The sequence below is a fragment of the Thunnus albacares genome, chromosome 22 (assembly GCF_914725855.1).
Source record: "Thunnus albacares chromosome 22, fThuAlb1.1, whole genome shotgun sequence".
Classification (NCBI taxonomy): domain Eukaryota; kingdom Metazoa; phylum Chordata; class Actinopteri; order Scombriformes; family Scombridae; genus Thunnus; species Thunnus albacares.
The window spans coordinates 11,793,968-11,813,571 of record NC_058127.1 but is presented as its reverse complement, the minus strand read 5'-3'; the positions used below and the strand labels follow the sequence as shown (position 1 = coordinate 11,813,571).

Below are 19,604 nucleotides of genomic sequence, written 5' to 3'. Positions count from 1 at the left end.
CGGCTGCTGCTCGGCGTCACAACTCGGGAGTTTCCGGAAACGCTCGGGCTAGTCCGAAGTACAATGACAGTTCTGACAGTTCTTAACAGTAATGTGACAATTTAGACGCTACTCGCACTCGTTTGTCAAACTTTATTCAAAAATTTAAAAGGATTTTTCCCACCTATCGTGTATTAATTCTTACTTTTACTAGTCTGTGGATTATATATATATCCCGGCAAGATAAACACATACTGCAATCAATAATCCAGACACATTTGCATAATTGTAAAAGATGTATTTGTGCATTCTCAACAGGAATACAAGACAGACATCAAATGTAGTGTTTAAAAGTAAAGAGAGAGATGTAGGTCTGTAGGAGAAAAGTCAAAAAGATTCACTTCCCAGCAAATATGGATAAATGACTCAAATGAGTTCATAGTGTAGAAAACTGTAGTACAAAAGAAAACACAGCCATATATATATAACCTGTAACTTAATACATTTCTTCCCAAAAAAAACAAACACATTTTTGTTCCTTATAAATCACCTAGTAAAAATCTCCCCTGGTGAAGGATGTGTTTATGTAACATTTAAGCAAATTAAAGCTATGAAAACTGGAAAGCAGAGAAAACATTAAAAAATATTGACAATAATAAATATATAGCTAAAGGTTATTTGCGATCGTGTCTCTTCACATGTACAACAATATAGAGCCTGTTTCGGCAGGCGTGTATTCATTAATACTTCAAACCCCCACAAGGTGACACTGCAGCAGAGAAAATGGGACAGCAGGGAGGTATTCCTCAAAGCATGATTTAAAAAAATGTGAAAATGATTATGCTATACCCAGATGATACTGATTTGCATCTTTAAAAAATTGATAAAAGTTGAGTATTAGGTTAAGTAATATGATTGATGACACAGAAGATAGATTCTAACAAAAATATCAGTATCCAACTTTGTCAAGCACCACTAGATTTGTAGTGTAAAATGTAAAAAAAACAGCATGTTTTTAGTGTACTATACGTTCCTCTCAAGCTTCACGCTGAGCAGGTTTCCACTGTGTTTTAGCAAAGAATAACATATTTCATCTCCAAAATGACAGTAGGCAGATATAAATATAACGGTTTGAGATGGAAAACAGGTGTTAGATAAAACAAAAACAAAAAAAAAAAGACATGTCGTTTCACTTCACAGCTGCAAACAGAAATATGCCAACATATGTTAGCCCGAAATGAAGCATGACATGACGTGTTGTAGCATGTTGTACCACGTTGTAGTGTTCTGTTGCACTTAAAATGCTAGATTTTCTTCAAAAAAGGTGAGCTGTGCTTCATTCCAGTTTACACTAAGGCTGGGTGATATGGTTAAGATCAATATCAGTTTATAACTTGATAAGGCAAATGTATGCAAATCATGTAAAATAACCAAATTGATGTTGAGGACAGTGAACTATGTTTCACACAGGACAAAAAATCATCTTCAAACGTGTAAAACAAACATTTCAATAACTATTTGTTTTCTTGTAATCACATTTTCAGTTGACAGAATTGAATAAACAATGACATCATGATCACGCCACCATGAGCCAACTCCACTGAAGGCCCGTATCAATAATACCGTCTTACATATTTAACACCCAGCCTTAGTTTCTACCAGCCCACCTCGCAGCTTTGAAACTGTCAAACCAGATGTGAGTAACTGCTGTCGACAGGGATGCGCAACTTATGGGAAATGAACATGAAAAGCAAATATAGTCAAAGAAGCGTGAGCATGCAGATCATAACATAACATGTGGAGACAGGTGAACTTGGTCGACAGGTTTCTTATCCTTAGCCAGGCTAACGTGCGACTGTGGGAAAGAATAGGATTAGGCAACTATCGTTATTCACCGTCTGTCCCTGCATTTATCCTCAGATATTATCTCTGCCTGTCACACCGGACAAAGCTTTTTTTCTTCATGATAGGTTTAAGACTCTGTAAACTGAAGAATGTACTGGAGATGTTTCCTGTAATCCTCATTTGAGTGGATTCCAAACTGTACTGCAGGTAATCTTTACTCTCTAGCAGAAATGTGTACTACACAAACACAACACATACTTGCACAGATTAAGGATGGAAGTTGGGCAAACTTCCTACTCCACTCCCTATTCCATTTCTCCCATATTAAGCCCAAAAAACACTCAAGCAGCTGCTTCAACAGCCTCAGAATGAAAATCACAAAAGGCCTTTCAGGTATCACAGTAAAAAGTAGGCCAGAACCAGGATGTAAGGCTTCCTTCTGTGCTATTTTTGGAATAGGGGGGATGGCTAAATAAATAGAGCAGGGAAGGAAAAATGGCTATCATGTGAGGGAAAAGAAAATATGGCAAACACAATAAAGCAAAGCTCCCAAGATAAGCAGTCCGCACGGACAATCAAAGCCACAAAGAGGCTCCAAATATTCAATAAGTTAACACTCAAAAAAAGGTAAGTGTGCCTGGCATCAAAGCACAGAGGTCAGTATATAAACAAAAAGGCAAACCAACACACACTTGAAGGACAGAACCGACACAGTCAAAACCCAGCTTTGTCACAGCTGCAGCGAGGCTAAAACACTTGTTCCAGGATTCACCTTCGCTTGCTTCAATCCCATACAAAGGAAAAGGTAATGAAAGAGTGTAACAACAAATAAGGCATTTCAAAGAGAGAAAATATGTAGTGTCAACAAGGTTTTTTTACGCAAATGATATGAAATATCATGAAGATATTCCTGCCAGACGCTGCAGCAGACTGGAGAAACCAGCTGCTTGCTGGGAGAGCTCAGCGACGCGGTCTACCATCTCCTGGGTGGCAGATACCGACGGGTAGTTTTGAGCAGCACCCTTTGTTGCCACGACAACTGATTTCAAGGCTTGGCAGAGTCGTCCCCCTGAGGTTGTGATCTGAAGGAAGAAACAAGAATACAATTATTACATTATTTTAAACTTTCCTCAAATGTATGACCTGTCTGTAATTGTTATTTTAGCAAAGTCTAATGTCTGCTTCTGGATAGCTACACTGAAATCAGACACAATCTGTGGTCATCCTTTCATTCAATACAATATTTTCTCTCTACATACAAGTTACATCTGCCAAGGAAAAAGAAAGGTTTTCTCTACAGACCTTGGCTCGGAGGTCAGCAGAGCTGAGAAGGCGGGAGAGCGTGTCCCCGATGAACACCAGTTTGTGGGCCGTCACGATGAGACTCTTTCCTCTGGCGACGAAGATACGTGGCGGTTGGTTCCCCTGCACGCTGCTGAAGAGCACGTCGATGGCGTCTGCCAGGCAGGAGAGGTGAGCGAGGCTCTGAGAGGAGTAGAAGGACAGCAGCTCCGAGTCCTCCAGGGAGAGGGACACCGGCAGAGGAGGGGATGGGGTCAACTGTACATGGAAAGATGAAATTAGTCAGGGAAAAGTCACGCTACAGAGTCAAATATGCCACTAGCATAAAATGTATTATTATCTTTGAGAGATGGGAAAGATAAGCGGGCTTGTGTTAAGAGGTTTCAGCATGGACTCTCCGACAGAGCTGGAAAAATCTAATAATTGACCATGAATGAGAAACACTCTCAGATATCTACGCTGCAACCACAGAGGCTTGAGTCAGTCAATAAAAAGGCATAAATTGCTCTTTTACGACCATTTATCATGAATATTAGGGCTTCTTATCTAAATGTTAACACACCAGAAGATTTATGAACTTCTCTGATTGATGCACGGAACGACAAAGTAACTTTGACAAAAATCATGTTTTAAACAAGTAGGTTTTTGCTACAAAACAAGACGAAAAGAAACAAAAAAGATGAAAAAACTAAAAGTCAGAAACAAACAACTGTTGAAAGAATGACTATGCTTTTCTGTCACTGTTTGTCCTGCAGTCTCCCGTCTATGTGAAGCAAGATTGTCAAGATTTACAAGTGACCTCTTGTTGGTCAACTATGGCAGAACAAAGGAATTGAGCAAGGAGCAGAAAAAAAATACAGATCAAGTGATAAAAAAAAAAAAAAACATGATCTCAGTCTTCAAGTAACCGGAGACACGACAGACTTACCAAATAACATAAGACAATATATGATTATCTTGATTATGTGTATTTTCAAATGTCTCCAAATGTAGGTCTTGATGTTGGATCCTCAGATAACAAATGAAAGCTTTAACATAATAAACGTAATTCTCTCAATCTCCACACAGAGATGAGTGACATGAAGTCTGGAGGTGTTGGGTAAACATTGCGAGTATGGACGAAAGAAGGATTTAAACTATATCAGGAGCCAAAGGAGCTGCTGCAAGCTCCAATAATGAGTCACACTGCTCATTAGTAAACAGGGCGCACTGTGAACACAGAGTGAATCAATGGCTTATCTGTGTAGACTTGCTGTGTGCGTTTCTGTACTACAAAAACTTGCAAAGAATGACAGACTGTGGACTGTAGAGGCAAAAAAGGCTCATGAATGTTAAATGTTTAAATACAGATGACGAAGACTGACCCTTGGCTCTGCAGTGATAGTGTGTGTTTGTCCGTTCTGAGTCAGGGCATCAGGAGGCGGCTCAGGTTTCCCCTGATGTGGTAAGGCGAAAACAGGCATGTTAACAGACACGTTCGCAGTCAAACCATCAACATAAAGCTACATGTGTGTAAATGACATGTATGGACAGTTACCAGAAAAGCTACAGATGTGTTTAAGCACAAAGAAAAGACAACAATAAATGAATTTTATTATGAAAACTGACCTGCAGCTTGACGTATCCAACACTGTCTCCAGTAGGTACTGGAGCTGGGATGGGAGTCAGGCCGATCCCTGCGTACTCATTGCTGGGGTCTTCTTCTCCATCACTGGGTCCCACCGTGAGGGTCACAGTGGATGGAGTGGGAGGCAGGGGGAAGGCTGGCTGAGGCGTTGGGGGTAAGGGCCTCTCTTGAATCCAGCTGCCTTTACGGGAGCCCATTCCACCTCCAGATGACTTCCCATCAGGGAGTGCAGGCAACGGCCTGCGGGACAGGGATTCTTGGGAAGGCAGACGGGGTCGACCCTGAGCCTGCAAGAGGAGGGCACTCTCCTCAAGGGATCGCTGGACCAGTGTTAAGAGTCCTTCAGATGGAGGAGCATTGCCGATAGCAGATAAAGCCGGTAGAAGGTCTGACAGGCGAGCCCAGGCCTGCTGAAGAGGCGGTGGAGGATCCCCAGAGTGACTGGCTTTCCAGGTGGACAGGATTTCCGCCAGCGAGGTGGCCAGGTCCCGTGACGACAGAGTGGATGCCGAGCAGGAGGCTGTGCTCAGCACTGCGTGGACAAGGTTGGAGAGCGAGGCTCTCCACTGCACGTCGCCAGAACCGTTACTCGAAATGGAGAGACGGCGAGTAGAGGTGGAGGAGGACGAGGATGAGTGAGGGAGGACTTCGGCGGTCAGAGCAGGCATGTCATATATGCCGCAGTCTGTCTCAGAAGTGTCCCGATGATGATCTCCACCGCTGACCCGTTTCTCAGTACCAGGGACACAAAAGGCGTCCTCACCGGAGAGGCTGGTGGTGGACTCGCCCGGGCCCAGAGGCACACCTGGAAGTGTAGGGACACTGTAGACATCGTCATCGACTTCGTCAGGCACCGAGCCGCTGTGCTGGACATCTGATGTGGACACATTCAGAGCGATGGTAGGGACATCATAGACCTGCAGGAAAAATAAAGAGTGTTGCTTAATGATCTGAAATACTTTTGTGTGGAGTGAGGATTATTTCAATGGGATTATTTAATTCACAGTATGGGGTTTCTGTGTCAGGGGTGGAACCATGTTGCAACTTCATCCACAATACTGCAGATAGTGAGTTTAGAAGAGTTTTGACTACATGTGCTAGATGCATTTGACCCTATTCACATCCATGTGTAAAAGCAATGAATCCACACTGCGCATATGAGTAATTGCAGGCTAAAGGAAAAAATAATCCAACAGCTGGCAGACATAGTCAAGTAGCATTAAAGGGAGACCACTGGGGGCAGGGTAATGGTGGTGGTGGTGGTGGTGTTATGGCCTTGGCATGGCCCTGACAGATGGGTGTGACTGGGAGAAAATAGCAGTAGCATTTGGACTGGATAGACAGGCTCCCTCAGCAGACAGAGACAGGTGTGGCCTCGCCTTGGAGGGGGGCAGGGAGACAGACTAATAGTGGAATGTGGGAAAAAATGGTGACAGGGTATTTGATAGTCATCTTTTCCTGGTGAATCCCTCACTTGCACAGACATGATTACAACACACCAGTTTGTCACAGTATATTACAACTTTACATTAGCGTTTTATAGACTGAAAATAAAAAAAGAGTGTAATTATACACTCAACACAGCATTCAATAGCGTAATGGCTGCACGTTGACTCCAAGCCAAATATTTTTTTCAGACAGACATTTCAATCCCAACTGAAATGATTCACAACGACACAAAAACATGATGAAGTGCTGCCTACTGTACGAAAACATATAGACACTGTAATTTTAAAGTTTAAAAAGTTTTAAAGTAATTTAAAGTTTAAAGATGAGATTAGAGATTAAAGGGGAGATTAAAGAGGACTAGATAAACCTGAGAGGGTATTCACTTCTAGAAGACATCAATAAGTCTATCTGTAATTCAGCAGGGAATGCAAAGAGAAGAGTTATCCGTACCTCTGTCTCTGAGTCAGCCTGTGGTGGGACACTTCGTGGGGTGTCATAGATGCTATCATCACCACCAAGGGCAGTTGGTACTGGACGTTGCCACCTGGCACTGGGAGGAGTATCATACACCTGCCAAGACAACAAAAAACACAAAACCAAGTTATGATTGCAGATTAGGATATTTAACATATAACATTGTAATCCCCACAATAGCTCATGCAAACTTTCAAAGCTAACCGGGTGCTGACTATTGTCAATGTGCAAACCAGGAACCACAAAGGATCCCTACAGCTCACCACCATTTGAAAATAAAGAGATGTCCAAGATGTGTGTCGACATTATGGGAAATATTTTAGTTATTTACAATTTTATATAAGCCTTGATCACCTAAATACAAACGTGTATATTTTCCAAACCTGCTAATACACAAGTATTCTCTTATTCTTGGATAAGACTCCATTGGGTAGACAAAATTTTCGGAGCATTTAGGCTTACGTATAAATCAGCAAAAATCAACATTAACATGGACACAAAACTCAGCAGAACAACTGTTATTGGACAGAATCAACAGTGTTGAGTGCAACCATCACATACCTGGTCATCCACAGGATCTGAGTAATCTTGATTTTCTCCCTTCTTGTTCTGCATATTGTTGCTTTTCTCCAGGCCATTATTCATCCTTTCCTCTTTGCTCTGTGCAGGTCCCCTCTGTTTGTCCTCCTCTTGCTTCAGGCTTGCAGAAGTGGGTTGAACAGTGGCTTTGGGGACAGAATTAGAATCAGCTGACGAGGGTGCTGATTGTTGTGCATCTTTCCTTGTGACTCCCCTTACTGGAGGTGCTGGTGGAGGAGGTTTGCGGGCAAAATTTGGTGATCCGGGAACCCTGACCTGCCCTGCTCTAACCAGCAAAGGGGACCCCCGGTGACAGGCTAGACCGGGTTTACCTCTGGAAACAGCAGGGTTGGGTGACACTCCTTTGAGCAGAGGTCTGGGAGATGCTTGGGCAGGGGATAATTGAGATGGATGCTGATGGGCTAAAACTGTGGCTGAAGTCCTTTGAAGGCTTGCCCCCACAGGGGTGGGTATTTGATACATCCCAGGCGAGTCTTGGCCCACTTTGGGGTGGGAGGCACCAGGGGTTCCACCAACTACCGAGGGACCGTTAGAGCAGACAGCAGCAGCCACAACTCCTCCTGTTGGGGTTTGGTAAACTTCGTCACCTGCAAGTGGTGTACCTTTTGGCACCAAGTAACAGTCGTCTGAGGGTCCTGTTGTGAGTGTTTCTCTAGGGACAAGATATGTATTTTCCTCTGACTCATCAGCCGCCCTGGGTACTCCGCTGGGGGAGAGGTACACAGACTCTGAAGCCATGAGTGCTCCTGGCTGCCTGGCATGCTGAATTGCTGAAGGTACAGGACTTACTGGAGTCTGATAAAGTGTTCCTGTCATTTCTGTGCCCCGTCCTCTTAGAGAGGGTGAGCGTGGACGTCCCACAACCCCAATATCCCAATCAGGTCTGGGCCGGGTGCCAGAGCTGGAGTGAGAGCGTGGACGCCCACCCTCAACTCTGCGGAGCTCCCCGGGCCTTGAGGCAGCTCCAACTCCTCGTCCCTCACCGACACCTGGTGGGGAACGATACACTCCATCTATGTCCTCCGCACTACTGCTGACAGCAGTCCGGGCCAGTGGGGAACCTGGCGACAGGTAGACAGAGTCCTCACTGGGCCCACGACTGGGGTCTGTGCCTGGGGGTGGGGCAGTCTGAAGGAGACGAAGTCGGTTGGCGGGGGCAATGCCCTGTCTGCCGTGTAGGGAGCAGAGCCACCAGCCGGGCCCCCCATTCTGCTCCTGCTCAAGAACCATCAGGATGTCACCCTTTCGGAAAGCCAGCTCCTCCGGGCTCTCGGCCGTGTTGTCAAACAGCGCCTTTGCCAATACCGTCTGAGGAGGAGACAAGAGTCGAAATCACTAACACGGACACAACCATTCAATAATTCACACACATGCCAAATGGCCATGTGAAAGTAGGTTTTAATCGACAGCCTAAATCCCCACAAGCGAGCGTCTCACATCTGCACAAACAAACAAGTACATTGACACGGCGATGCAAAACCAAGCGTATAAAAAGCTTGATTGTTTGGACTGTTGAATAGAGTGAATAGGAGTGAATAGGGAAGATCTCGTAAAATGAACGTGTGAGAGACAAGAGGGTCAGGAAGAGGATGGATGGGTAAGTAAAAAAAAAAAAAAAGAAAAATGTAAAATCTAATATAAATATTAACTCAGAATTCACAGCTGTGTCAGCAATCATAAGGCAGAGAGAAAAAGGGGCACAGTCAGCGAGGATCAATGATCAAATGGACACAAGGGCTTAATGGTAATGAGCAGGATGAGAGGGAGGGGGGAGGGGATGAGAGGCACATCTGTCCCTTGGTGTTTAGGGTTTAATTGCCCATCCAGAGCCAGAGAGTCAGGCCCCCTTTCATTTTCTAAACCAACCCCCTGGGGACAGCTAGGCTTCATTGAGCCATGTGGGACCCCCTTAGAACAGTAATGGAGTCAGTGAAGACCCAAATAAAATATATCGATATGGTGAGATCATATATAAAACATGCTCTGTAAGTTATATTTTTTTAGTTTCAGGTTAGTTCTGATCAAATTAGTCCATCATCATGATAACAACACAAGAATATGAGCACATACGTACAAACAAAAGAGACAAATACTGTACTCACGGAGACAGACATTGTTGCTAAGATCACAGTTATGTCTCAGAGAAACTATAACTCAAGTGTCCTGGTCAGTCGGGGTCATCCATCTAGATCAGCTGCGGCTCTCACGGATGTGTTGGTCCGGGGAGAGACTCGGTGCCGAGGCACAGCTGGGTCTGAGCAGGACACATCTTTAAAATCTGGACGCCTCCGCCTTCATACGGATCCTGCGATACATGTAGAAAAGCTTTTTATTTCTCGTTTATAACACACCGAGGCGATTTTAGCAACGCTGGGTAACCTAAACTCACACGCTACGAGACACATGTGAAATCAAAGGTAGGCAGTCAGCGGCAACACCTGTCTGTCTATCTTTCCTTTCCACGCCCAGTAATGTTAAATACAGCCCGATTCAGTGAAAGCTAACGTTAGCTTAGCGTCGTAAATAAATATGCAGCGTGTAGTCGCAATCATAGATACAACCTCTAGTTGAGCATGCAACCACTATCCGGGTTAAATTACAATTAATGTGACCTGTAGCCAGCTAGGATAACGTAAGCTACGTTGTCGCGGCCTAGCTACTAACGGTAGCAATGTTAACGTTGGTTATCTTCATCCCATTACGTGCACTTCAAAACAACAAAGACAGCGCTACGTAAAACCGCTAAAGCCGACTTGTTTACCAGCCAAAGTTAGCACCCGAAGTCGTAATTATAAAATCACTACCTTGCCTCTTTCTTTTTGCCGATAAACTTCGCATCGGCGTACAGTCTGTGATACGTAAATCACTTCTTTTCAGGCGTGAAAATCGGTGGCCATCGGCGTTCAATCATCTTCGGCGATGACAACAACGTTATCTCCGCCTCCTTAGACGTTGACGTAGCTCGCTGATCTAACAGCGTAACATGAGCGTCAACTGAAGGCTTTAGACCGATCCAGTACGTGTGAGATCACGTGGCTAGCCGCAGCGCAGAATACACCGCCTGTTCTGATTGGCTCTTCTTCTTCTTCTTCTTTCTGTTTACTGGGTGATCGCAAACAGCTTTAACGTGCATACCACCACCTGCTGGATATAAACTACAATTTCCACTGACTAAACTGCTATAAATTCTCTATTATTTTTCAGGTTCCTGGCTCTGGGTTAGCAAGTTTTCACCCCAAGACTCCAGCAACACAGAAAAATCTCCTTCCTGCATCTACAATTATGTCAATTGTCTCAGATTTTCACCAGCAGTGCAATTAATTGCCATTGCCAAAAAGCCCCAAAACTTCACCTGATCCTTACAAAAGCAAAACTCCAGCATGCTTCCTCACTGATTTGTCCTCCTTAGCTGTTTGACTCACATCATAACATTTCTTACCTACTGACCCTGATTTTTTTCTGCCTACTTGTCTGATTGGTTCGTTGTTACGGGTTGCGTTTAGGGACGTCCGAAAATATCTGTTAATCAAAAAAACAAAGCTGTAAATAGAAAGAAAAATCAAAACGTTCTCCGCATTACCATCCCTATCGAGCCGTATTGCAATATTTCTAATTCCTAAAACAACAGGCGTGGTTATTTTTGACGGACTTGGTTGTGCAATTTACGTAAACAGCAACTGTTGTCTGCTGTGGGGTTTTATTTTGACAGCGGGACTTTTACCCGGAAAAAAACAGACTGTAGTTGACACATGAGTCGTCGGTAGTCAAAGGTCTTGGAAATAACTTTGAGAGTGTCTTTTTTCAGTTTCTCCAATTGTACAACTATATGTTCAGTTTTGCATGACCTGCAGGGTGAGATAATGCTCTCATATTATATGTTTCTAATATATTTATTGTTAATTATACAATGTAGCTCACTGCGCTAAAGCATTAAGTAGAACTGAGTCTACCTTTTTAAATAGAAATACTTAATCATAGCTGCTATTTCACAATGGATCAATAACTGTATTCAAAGTATCGATTGTTCCTAACTTCACTTTAGTCACTTTGCATGTAACCCGTGCACAGCAGCTGTCAGATGACCTTTACCCTAGTTCCCTATTGTTTTCATTAAACCTGTGATCTCTCTCTGTCCACAGGTGATGTTGAGGAGTGTTGTCAGGTGCCTTGGGACCAATCCTGTAGCTGGATGTAGAAGTATGTCTCAAAGCAGTCTTGCCGGAAAGGTAGCCATAGTCACAGCCTCTACAGATGGGTAAGAACCATATTACTGACTGCTGCAACTTTGCTCTGACAAATGAGCCATTTATACACAATGAACTATAAAAGGCATGCAATGTTTGGATGAACATTGACTGATACGTAGTCTACACCACTTAGGACTTAATACTTTTTTTCATACCAGAATCTCAAACACTTGTCATTTAAAACAGCCCCAGTACAGCCTTGATGATGATAATAATTGATATCAGTTTAAAGGACAGGTTCACAGTTTTTCAAATATGTCTTAAAACAACAGTCAGGTGCCTAAATGAACACTGAAATAGTTTTTTTTTCTTACTGTAATCATTCCTACTGTTCATACTGGCCCAAGTAGAATGATTAGACTGAGGAAAACCTGTTTCTATGTTCATATGGGCACCTGGCAGGACTTTAAAAATTGTGAACTTGTCCTTTAATCCCATACTTTCTCCTGTTCAGAATCGGTCTGGCTGCAGCTCAGGCTCTGGGTAAGAGAGGAGCCCACGTGGTGGTGAGCAGCCGGCGGCAGGCCAATGTGGACAAGGCGGTGGCACTGCTGCAGAGCCAGAACATCCAAGTGACTGGGACCACCTGTAATGTTGGCAAGGGAGAGGACAGGGAAAAACTGGTTCAAATGGTGAGTCCCATCAGCATCAGAGGCATTTAAGGTAGTTGATACCAAAAGATAGTTGATACCAAAAATAATTGTTTTATTAGTTGTTTTTTATTTTATGAAACAAGTTAGATGGTCCTCAGGCAACTGAATCAACCAGTTTCATGCCCTATGGCTTAAAAAACAATAACTATAAGGTTGTTAGTGATTCTTTTTACTTAAATAGTCTCATTCTGTTCGGTATAGACTCTGGATCAGTGTGGGGGCATCGATATTCTGGTGTCTAACGCAGCAGTCAACCCTTTCTTTGGAAACATCATGGACTCCACAGAGGATGTCTGGGACAAGGTGCACATGTTAAAACAAATTCTGCAAAGTCTGATAAATCAGAAGGTTTTTTTTAACTACTGAAAACATTGAATTAATGTTTTTACTGGTACATTTCTTTCTAGATTCTGTCCGTAAATGTAAAATCAGCCTTCCTCATGACCAAGCTGGTGGTGCCTCATATAGAGAAGAGGGGGTGAGTGGCAAAATAACTGATACGACACACGATACAATACTATGGGATTGGCAAGATCCAAATGACAATAAAGTTTATTATATGATGTTTCTTGATTTTTCTTCTAGAGGAGGAAATATAGTGTTTGTGTCATCTGTGGCTGGGTACCAACCAATGCAGGTCAGTGAGAGTATAAACAGATTGATTTAAAAAGTGTTTGTATTAACAAAATATGTGGTAGATCAGTTAAATTTAATATTTTACTCATAGGAATGATGTATGTGGGTATAACAGCAACATTGTCAAGCATTGCTAGTGCCTTCTAGTTATGTTTAACACCATTGCACCCTATTTTTGTCAGTAAACATCTCTGAGTTCATTTTCTTGCATTAGACGGTGAGTTATTGAAGAAATCTGCATTATAAGGATGTTTTCCTCTTGTAATTAAGCAGATATTTCTTAAACTTCTCTGCTTTTTTTCTACAGGCCTTGGGTCCTTACAGTGTGAGTAAGACGGCCCTGCTGGGTTTGACCCGGGCCCTGGCCCCTGAGCTGGCTCACAGTAACATCAGAGTCAACTGTGTGGCCCCTGGAGTTATCAAGACCCGCTTCAGCTCTGCGGTGAGGTGACACACAAGCGCTATGAATTTTGCAAGAAGGGTTTTTGTTGTGTTCTGTCATTTATTTCCACTTGAGTCACGTTTTCTCTTTAAATATACTCTTGATTAACGTTGTTGTCTTTATAATACACTTTGTTCTGTCTCAGTTATGGCAAAATGAAGATGTTATGGACGAACTCAAAAAGCAGCTCAGCATTAAAAGGCAAAGTTCACATTCATATCTCAACAATTTGTCATTAATATACCAAAATACCAAGTTTAAATGTTAATATTTATAATTTATGAATACAATAATGTTTCAAACTTGTCTTCCCCTTCAGGATTGGAGAACCACAGGAGATTGGGGGAGTGATTGCTTTCCTGTGCACTGAGGAGGCCTCATACATCACTGGAGAGACCATCACAGTGACCGGAGGGATGGGCGGTCGACTCTGAACCTCAAGTGGCAACAAAACTAAATTACACTTAATTGTGTTCTTGTGTAGATGAACTCTTTGATCGTAGTTTGACTACTTCCACAGTTTCACTGAAGTGGAGTCATGATGTTGAAAGATGTTAAGACATTTAAGAAACCATAATACATCCGATTTAAGCCAGGATACTGAGATGTAAAGCCCTTTTTGAAGATTCTGGGTTACTGTTCAAGTTCTCCTGGGTAATGATTATAATATTGAGTGTATGCCTGTGTAAAGATTTCTAATCACGCTATGAACATTTATATAAAAATGACATCGGAGCTGGAAGGATTACTCTCTGATATCTGAGTTAATCTGTGTGATAAGCGTTTTGTACTTTTGCCACTATCTGGGTGTCAAAACAGAGGTTTACATAGTAAAAACAACTTTATTAACTAAAGCATATAATACATTTCAGGTTTAAAATATTTATAAGTTTGATCATAAACCAGATATTGTCTAGACTATATGTACAAGAAAACAGTTAAAAGTCACAATTTAAAGTAACAGTTTTGTTTGCATGATAATGCTTATAATAAGGGACGATGCCATTTCAGGGTTTTCCATGATAACAAAGAAATTATTTAAATTAAAATTCATGCTCAAATTCCTTTGTTACAATGAAAAACATAAACAAAGACAAAGATAACTAATGAAAATACTTCATAAAAAACACATTTTTTGGCTTTCAGTTGATGTAGCTGGCAGAGAAAACCAGCTTGGCGACAGTCAAAGTCCTCTGGCGTTGGTTTCTCAACAACCGAAACTGGCAGTGAAAAACCGTGTCATCATCTGTGTTTACTGCGAGGAGATAACTCCCGCCGTGTCATCCCGGGTTTCCAGAACTCCCTCAGTGTTGGTATATATGTGCCGTGCTTGGTTTTGTAGTAGCGCTTCATAAACAGCTGAGGGAGACAAAGTCTGTTAATAAACGCTGAGGAGAGCACAAAGTTATCGATATATACACGTTGTACTGATAAATAAATATATTGTCTGATGCCCAGACTTGATTTAAACATTAGCAAGACTGTAATGAGAGAAATATTTATTCTACAGAACTTTTGCTATATTTCAAGAGTAAAAAAAATGTATCAATTTTCAAAAACTTTTAAGGCATGTACCCTTAAAATGGACACGTTTTTAAGGATTTTCACTGCCCATAGTAACCTCATGTTTGAAGGATACATACCCTGCCTTTGAAGTTCTTTGTCGCCTCATCTTCAGAATCAGCGACATAGTCTTCGCTATCACCCGGAGGGGCCGACGTCTCTATACGTAAAGGGAAACACAGTCGTTAAAAGTGAAATAACTGCAGCTGATTATTCAATGTTGAGTTATTAAAAATTCCCCAGCCTGCTATTTAACTCCCATTTGTCAATTCACCTGTGTGACTCCGCTGGTGGGAGGAAGAGCTGCTTAGACTCGGTAATACAGGATGATTTCTGTCAAGTAGAGACGATAATATAATTAAACCATTAAGTTATAGTCTCAATAGGTGGTAAATGGTGAATGTAAAAAAAAAGGTGAATCTTTTAACTAAGCAGATCTGCTTTGCTAGGGAACCTTATGATGAGTCTAAAGACAACAAGGAAACACTGAAATGCAGCTAAATGATGATGATAGAATACATCACTTATACTATGTCACATAGAGACAGAAAAAACAAATGAAACAAGGAGAATTGAACTACATCAGTTGCATTTATTGTATAAAACAGTATGTATTGGATCAATCAATGTGTCGTAGCAGGTTTAACTTAAAATATATGGCGATAAAATCCGTGGAACTGCAGTGATCTCTGATATGTTTCAAAACCAAAACACATATTTAAATTAAAATTTAAGATACAAGAATCCGATGAAGAGATGAGGAAAAGCTAATTGACAAAATGCTAATACATATCATGCCTCTTACTCTTTATCATCCAAGCCAGGAAAATCTGAGTCAAGCTTTTGAGGTTGGTTGCTTTTACGTGCGGGGGCTTTGACGGGCGACTTCCTTCTCCGATGCTGCTGATGCACATATGAGGATTTTCCTCCTCTACCGCTCCCCTTAACGCCGGCGGAAGTCACTGGCAGTTTTTCGATAATAACTTTGGGCTGGCTGTTCAGACAAGAAACGACGATGGAGCGGAGGGACGGATCTTTAGGTAGCTGCAGCGTTCTGACACCCAGCTGCCTCATACGGGTTGCCAGGACTGCTTGGTTACGCTCCTCGTCTTTTCCGGTTTCCGCTCCGTCTTCTTCACTCTCGTTTGGTCTCTGGGCTCTTCTACCCTGCCTCAGCCTGCTCGCTCCGTTCCTGCTCGGCCTCCTTTTCCTAGATTTAGTCATGTGTAACACTTCTTCCTCTTCTTCAGACTCGCTTTCTCTTTGGTCAGGTTGCTTGCGTTTCACTCCGTTGCTTCTTTTTAAGGTGTTCCTCTCCTCCTCCACCTGATCTTCACCTTCTTTCCCTCCATCATCTTTAGACTTTTGTTTCTGTTTAACCGAAGTGAATTTTAAGTTCTCCTTTGAGTAAAAGTGCCCATTTGTTGCTTCGTTTGAGCTGGCCGGCTCACCACCTCTCAGTGCCCGTTTACTGGCGGAGATCATACATGGTACATCTTCATTAGATATTAGTCCAAGAACAGGTGTGATAAATGGTGTTTTGCCTTTTGTCTGTGAGCTATCGGACTGATCTGCAGCAGACTTTCTGGGTCCTGTTGCTTGATTTGAAGCTACTCTTCCAGAAGGTGGCAGAGAAAGTGAAGCCAGGATGGAGTCTCCCATGTTTGGAGGGAGTGATGCTGTGAAAAGCAAACAACAGCATGTGGATCAAAGAAATTATTAGGAATCTAAACCAAAGATTTTGCTGTCAAGGTGACCCTTGCAAGAAGCTGACAAGTTATCTCGTTGTACCTGCTGATTCTAGATGACCTAGACAGGTTTGATGCTGAAGCAAGATCTCTAAGAGCTGGGGTTGGGTGGCTGCCCGTGCACACTCCTCCAGGACAGGGGGGGCATCGCTGAGCCACGACACAGTCTAGAAACAAATGATTATATATTAAACTAACAACAATCATACACTGGGCAGAGTTGACTTTTTATAGAAGTACAGATACAGCAAGAATAAGCAGTAAAGATGAGGTGTAATTTGTGGCAAAACAAGGAAAGTCATTCTCAAACACGCTCATTACCTGAGCTAAGTTGGGAACAGGGAGCAACTGGTCCAGTCGAATTAGAAACTCCCACAGCAGCTTCTCCAATTCCTGGTCAAACGTGGGACCATAATCCACTGGAAACTCCTCCTGTCAGAAGGGAAAATAGGAACGGTCGTCCATTACAGACTTATATACATTAACTCTGAAATGATCAGATTATAGAGATCAATATGATTAGCTGTTGCTGCTGTGTGATTGTGATTGGAGGAGAAGGACTCACCTTGAAGAACTGTTCTTTCTCTGAAGGGTCTGTTAGCAGCGTGTGAACCAATGCGTGGAAACGTTCGACTGTTTTAATAACTTTTACGTCCTTCCTCTACGAGACAGAATAGCGAAAAAATACAATTTGTAGCATAAAGACTTCAAGAACACTTGCTTTAACATTATAATCAATCATGCAATCCTTTGGAATGCACACGAAGATATAAAAGTCTGAGAAACATACATCCACATTGTGACATGACCATAACATGGTTTTGTCTGGGATTTTGTTTATTGTAAAGTCATAACACAATTATCTTTTGTATTACAGCTGAGGTTCTGAACTTTTCTGAGCTTAATGTTTGAAGTCAAATGAGTGATAAATGTCTAACTGGTTAACCAAAATATCCACATTACTACTAAATTCACATCACAAGCCAGGTAACCCCCACTACTAGTTTAAATGAAGTATAAATACACCAATAGTCATGCCAAAAATATCCGTATCAAGGTCCTGATACTGTAATCATCTCCAACATTTACTCAGTGGTTGTAATGCTGCAATGTAATGTGCCATGGAGTGTAAAGCGTTCAGCCAAATAGTGCAAAATAATCAGTAATATCATCTGGTGGAGTCTTTGTTTGGGATAAGAGTCTAAAAAATTGTTGTAGGTGTGTTTACAGTGCAAAAAAGGCAATTTAATTTGTTGTGCGATTCTAAACATTGAATCTTATTTACCACAGGAGGAGCTGAGGAGTGTGAAGGGGCATTAGGTGCACGGATCCTTTCCAGGTGCTGCTCAATCACCTTAGCATCGGGTTGTGTACAGCACAGCTCCAAGATTAACTGAAAAGATGTCAGGCAGACAATACTGAAACACATAAGGTAATAATATATCTGTCAAAATGGAACAGAAGAGAGTAAAAGAGAGACTGGCATTGTGAGAGTGACTAAAATCTGATTTCTCTCCTCCTGTGGAACTCACCCGTGCTCTCAGTCCCAGTGCCAGCTTGCCCTGATGTCTGAAGGTGAGCAGCCCAGGGACAGTCTCACAGGCTGAGGTCACAAACTCCTCCACGACCCCATACTGCATCACATCCCTCTGCTTCATCACTTTCCAGATGGCTGCAGACACCAGACGCACAGGCGGGGCCAAGAGCTGAAGTGCAGCAAAGGGAAGGCTGGCATCTGTGAAGGAGACAACACAATAGACACAAACTAATTAGGAAACAGTGGCTACAAATTCAACTAAATCACGCAGGATTAAATATTTTGCTGCTCTGCTCTCAATTTGTTGTAGTTTTCAGACATGTTGCACCTCTCTGGCCACAACCCAATCAGTGATGTCAGTGCAGAGGCTTTTCATCAGCTGTCTGATCTATCCAGCTGGACACCTCTTTCTGTCTGCTGGGGTAATTATGTGTCATGACAGTCACACCTGTCACAACCTGACGTTAAATCACCACTTAAAGTGTGTTGATTAACATACGACAAAGACATGGTGACAGCTTGTACACACACACGTATTTGCTGTTAACACTCACCACTTTCCTTCGGCTTCCTGGAGGCCATTCTGAGTCAACCGTTGTCACTTAGGATGGTTAATTCGTTAAACTACTAACGTTAGCTTAGCAACCTTTACAGATTGCTGCCTGAGTGAGCGACACAGCTGACACGGAGTTTAACAGTTTACCCAGGCGGAGTTGTTTTGGCAGAAACCGCTGAGATAATGTTTATTAACTTTAACGACGCCTGGAGTTGACGCTACCTGTCGTTACGCATCAGCACCGATGTTGTTTTCCCCCGCTAGAAAACCACAGCTAGCAAACACTTCTATCAAAACTTCTGCTTCTCATCCTCCCGCCTTCACTGGATTAATATCAACCGCTCAAATGTTGACACTGGCTGTGCCGAATTGGCGGTGCTTCGCGATTTAGAAGCATAAAAGACGCTCGTTTAAAGAACCCCGTCCACGCGCGCACTTCAACGTCTTAAAACAAGCGCACCCACTCGAGTTTCAAGGATGTGACGTAGCAGATCTCAGTTGTCTGTTTGCTTCAGCTGTCAACAACAGTTTAACCGCTTTGCATACATGTGTTGTTATTGTTAAAAATGGCTAAAAGGAAAAGAAAATGTTACAGGAAATAAGACGGAATGGTGTACGGAAGGTCAGAGCATTACAAGGAGCATATGAATAAGAGTAATGTACCTATAAAAACTGTTATTTACCCAGAGAAGATGAAAAACGTTGAATAATAACTTTAATAACCTATTAAGTTAGGTTAAAGGACGGGTTCACCATTGCTCTGTCTTTTGTCTGTATTAAAACAACAGTCCACCTGACTGTTATCATTTTTCTTGTCATAATAATTCCTCCTGTTCATACTGATTGTTAAAAGATCCCTTCATAATGCACTTTCAATGTAAGTGATGGGGGACAAAATCCAAAGTCCTCCTGTGCAAAAAACGTATTTAAAAGTTTATTTGAAGCT

At 42.4% G+C, this 19,604-nt stretch overlaps 3 protein-coding genes across 6 annotated transcripts; 1 reads left to right on the top strand and 2 right to left on the bottom strand.

The window, feature by feature from the left end:
• Positions 1 to 262: 262 nt before the first annotated feature.
• efs (embryonal Fyn-associated substrate) lies at positions 263 to 10,896 on the bottom strand. 3 transcript variants are annotated; one of them, XM_044340878.1, is made up of 8 exons: positions 10,629 to 10,896; positions 9,379 to 9,581; positions 7,238 to 8,584; positions 6,653 to 6,772; positions 4,735 to 5,670; positions 4,491 to 4,562; positions 3,127 to 3,384; positions 263 to 2,906 (listed from the first exon to the last, which is right to left on the bottom strand). In XM_044340878.1, the coding sequence occupies exons 2-8, from the start codon at positions 9,388 to 9,390 to the stop codon at positions 2,721 to 2,723; spliced, it is 2,931 nt and encodes a 976-aa protein (XP_044196813.1). In that variant the 5' UTR covers positions 9,391 to 9,581; positions 10,629 to 10,896; the 3' UTR covers positions 263 to 2,720. The 3 variants fall into 3 exon arrangements, with proteins under 3 accessions (XP_044196813.1, XP_044196814.1, XP_044196812.1); XM_044340879.1 differs by having other exon boundaries at positions 10,640 to 10,896; XM_044340877.1 differs by lacking the exon at positions 10,629 to 10,896 and adding an exon at positions 10,081 to 10,302.
• Positions 10,897 to 11,011: 115 nt separating this feature from the next.
• dhrs4 (dehydrogenase/reductase (SDR family) member 4) lies at positions 11,012 to 13,996 on the top strand. Its single transcript, XM_044340884.1, has 9 exons — positions 11,012 to 11,128; positions 11,416 to 11,531; positions 11,978 to 12,155; positions 12,378 to 12,479; positions 12,584 to 12,654; positions 12,762 to 12,813; positions 13,120 to 13,254; positions 13,400 to 13,455; positions 13,574 to 13,996. Exons 1-9 carry the CDS (start codon positions 11,117 to 11,119, stop codon positions 13,686 to 13,688), a joined length of 837 nt encoding a protein of 278 aa, XP_044196819.1. The 5' UTR covers positions 11,012 to 11,116; the 3' UTR covers positions 13,689 to 13,996.
• Positions 13,897 to 19,072, bottom strand: tinf2 (TERF1 (TRF1)-interacting nuclear factor 2). Of its 2 annotated transcripts, none has more exons than XM_044340882.1 (10): positions 18,657 to 19,072; positions 18,098 to 18,300; positions 17,851 to 17,958; positions 17,131 to 17,226; positions 16,887 to 16,997; positions 16,609 to 16,732; positions 15,623 to 16,496; positions 15,092 to 15,150; positions 14,898 to 14,977; positions 13,897 to 14,613 (listed from the first exon to the last, which is right to left on the bottom strand). In XM_044340882.1, the coding sequence occupies exons 1-10, from the start codon at positions 18,682 to 18,684 to the stop codon at positions 14,497 to 14,499; spliced, it is 1,800 nt and encodes a 599-aa protein (XP_044196817.1). In that variant the 5' UTR covers positions 18,685 to 19,072; the 3' UTR covers positions 13,897 to 14,496. The 2 variants fall into 2 exon arrangements, with proteins under 2 accessions (XP_044196817.1, XP_044196818.1); XM_044340883.1 differs by lacking the exon at positions 18,657 to 19,072 and adding an exon at positions 18,431 to 18,527.
• Positions 19,073 to 19,604: the final 532 nt, after the last annotated feature.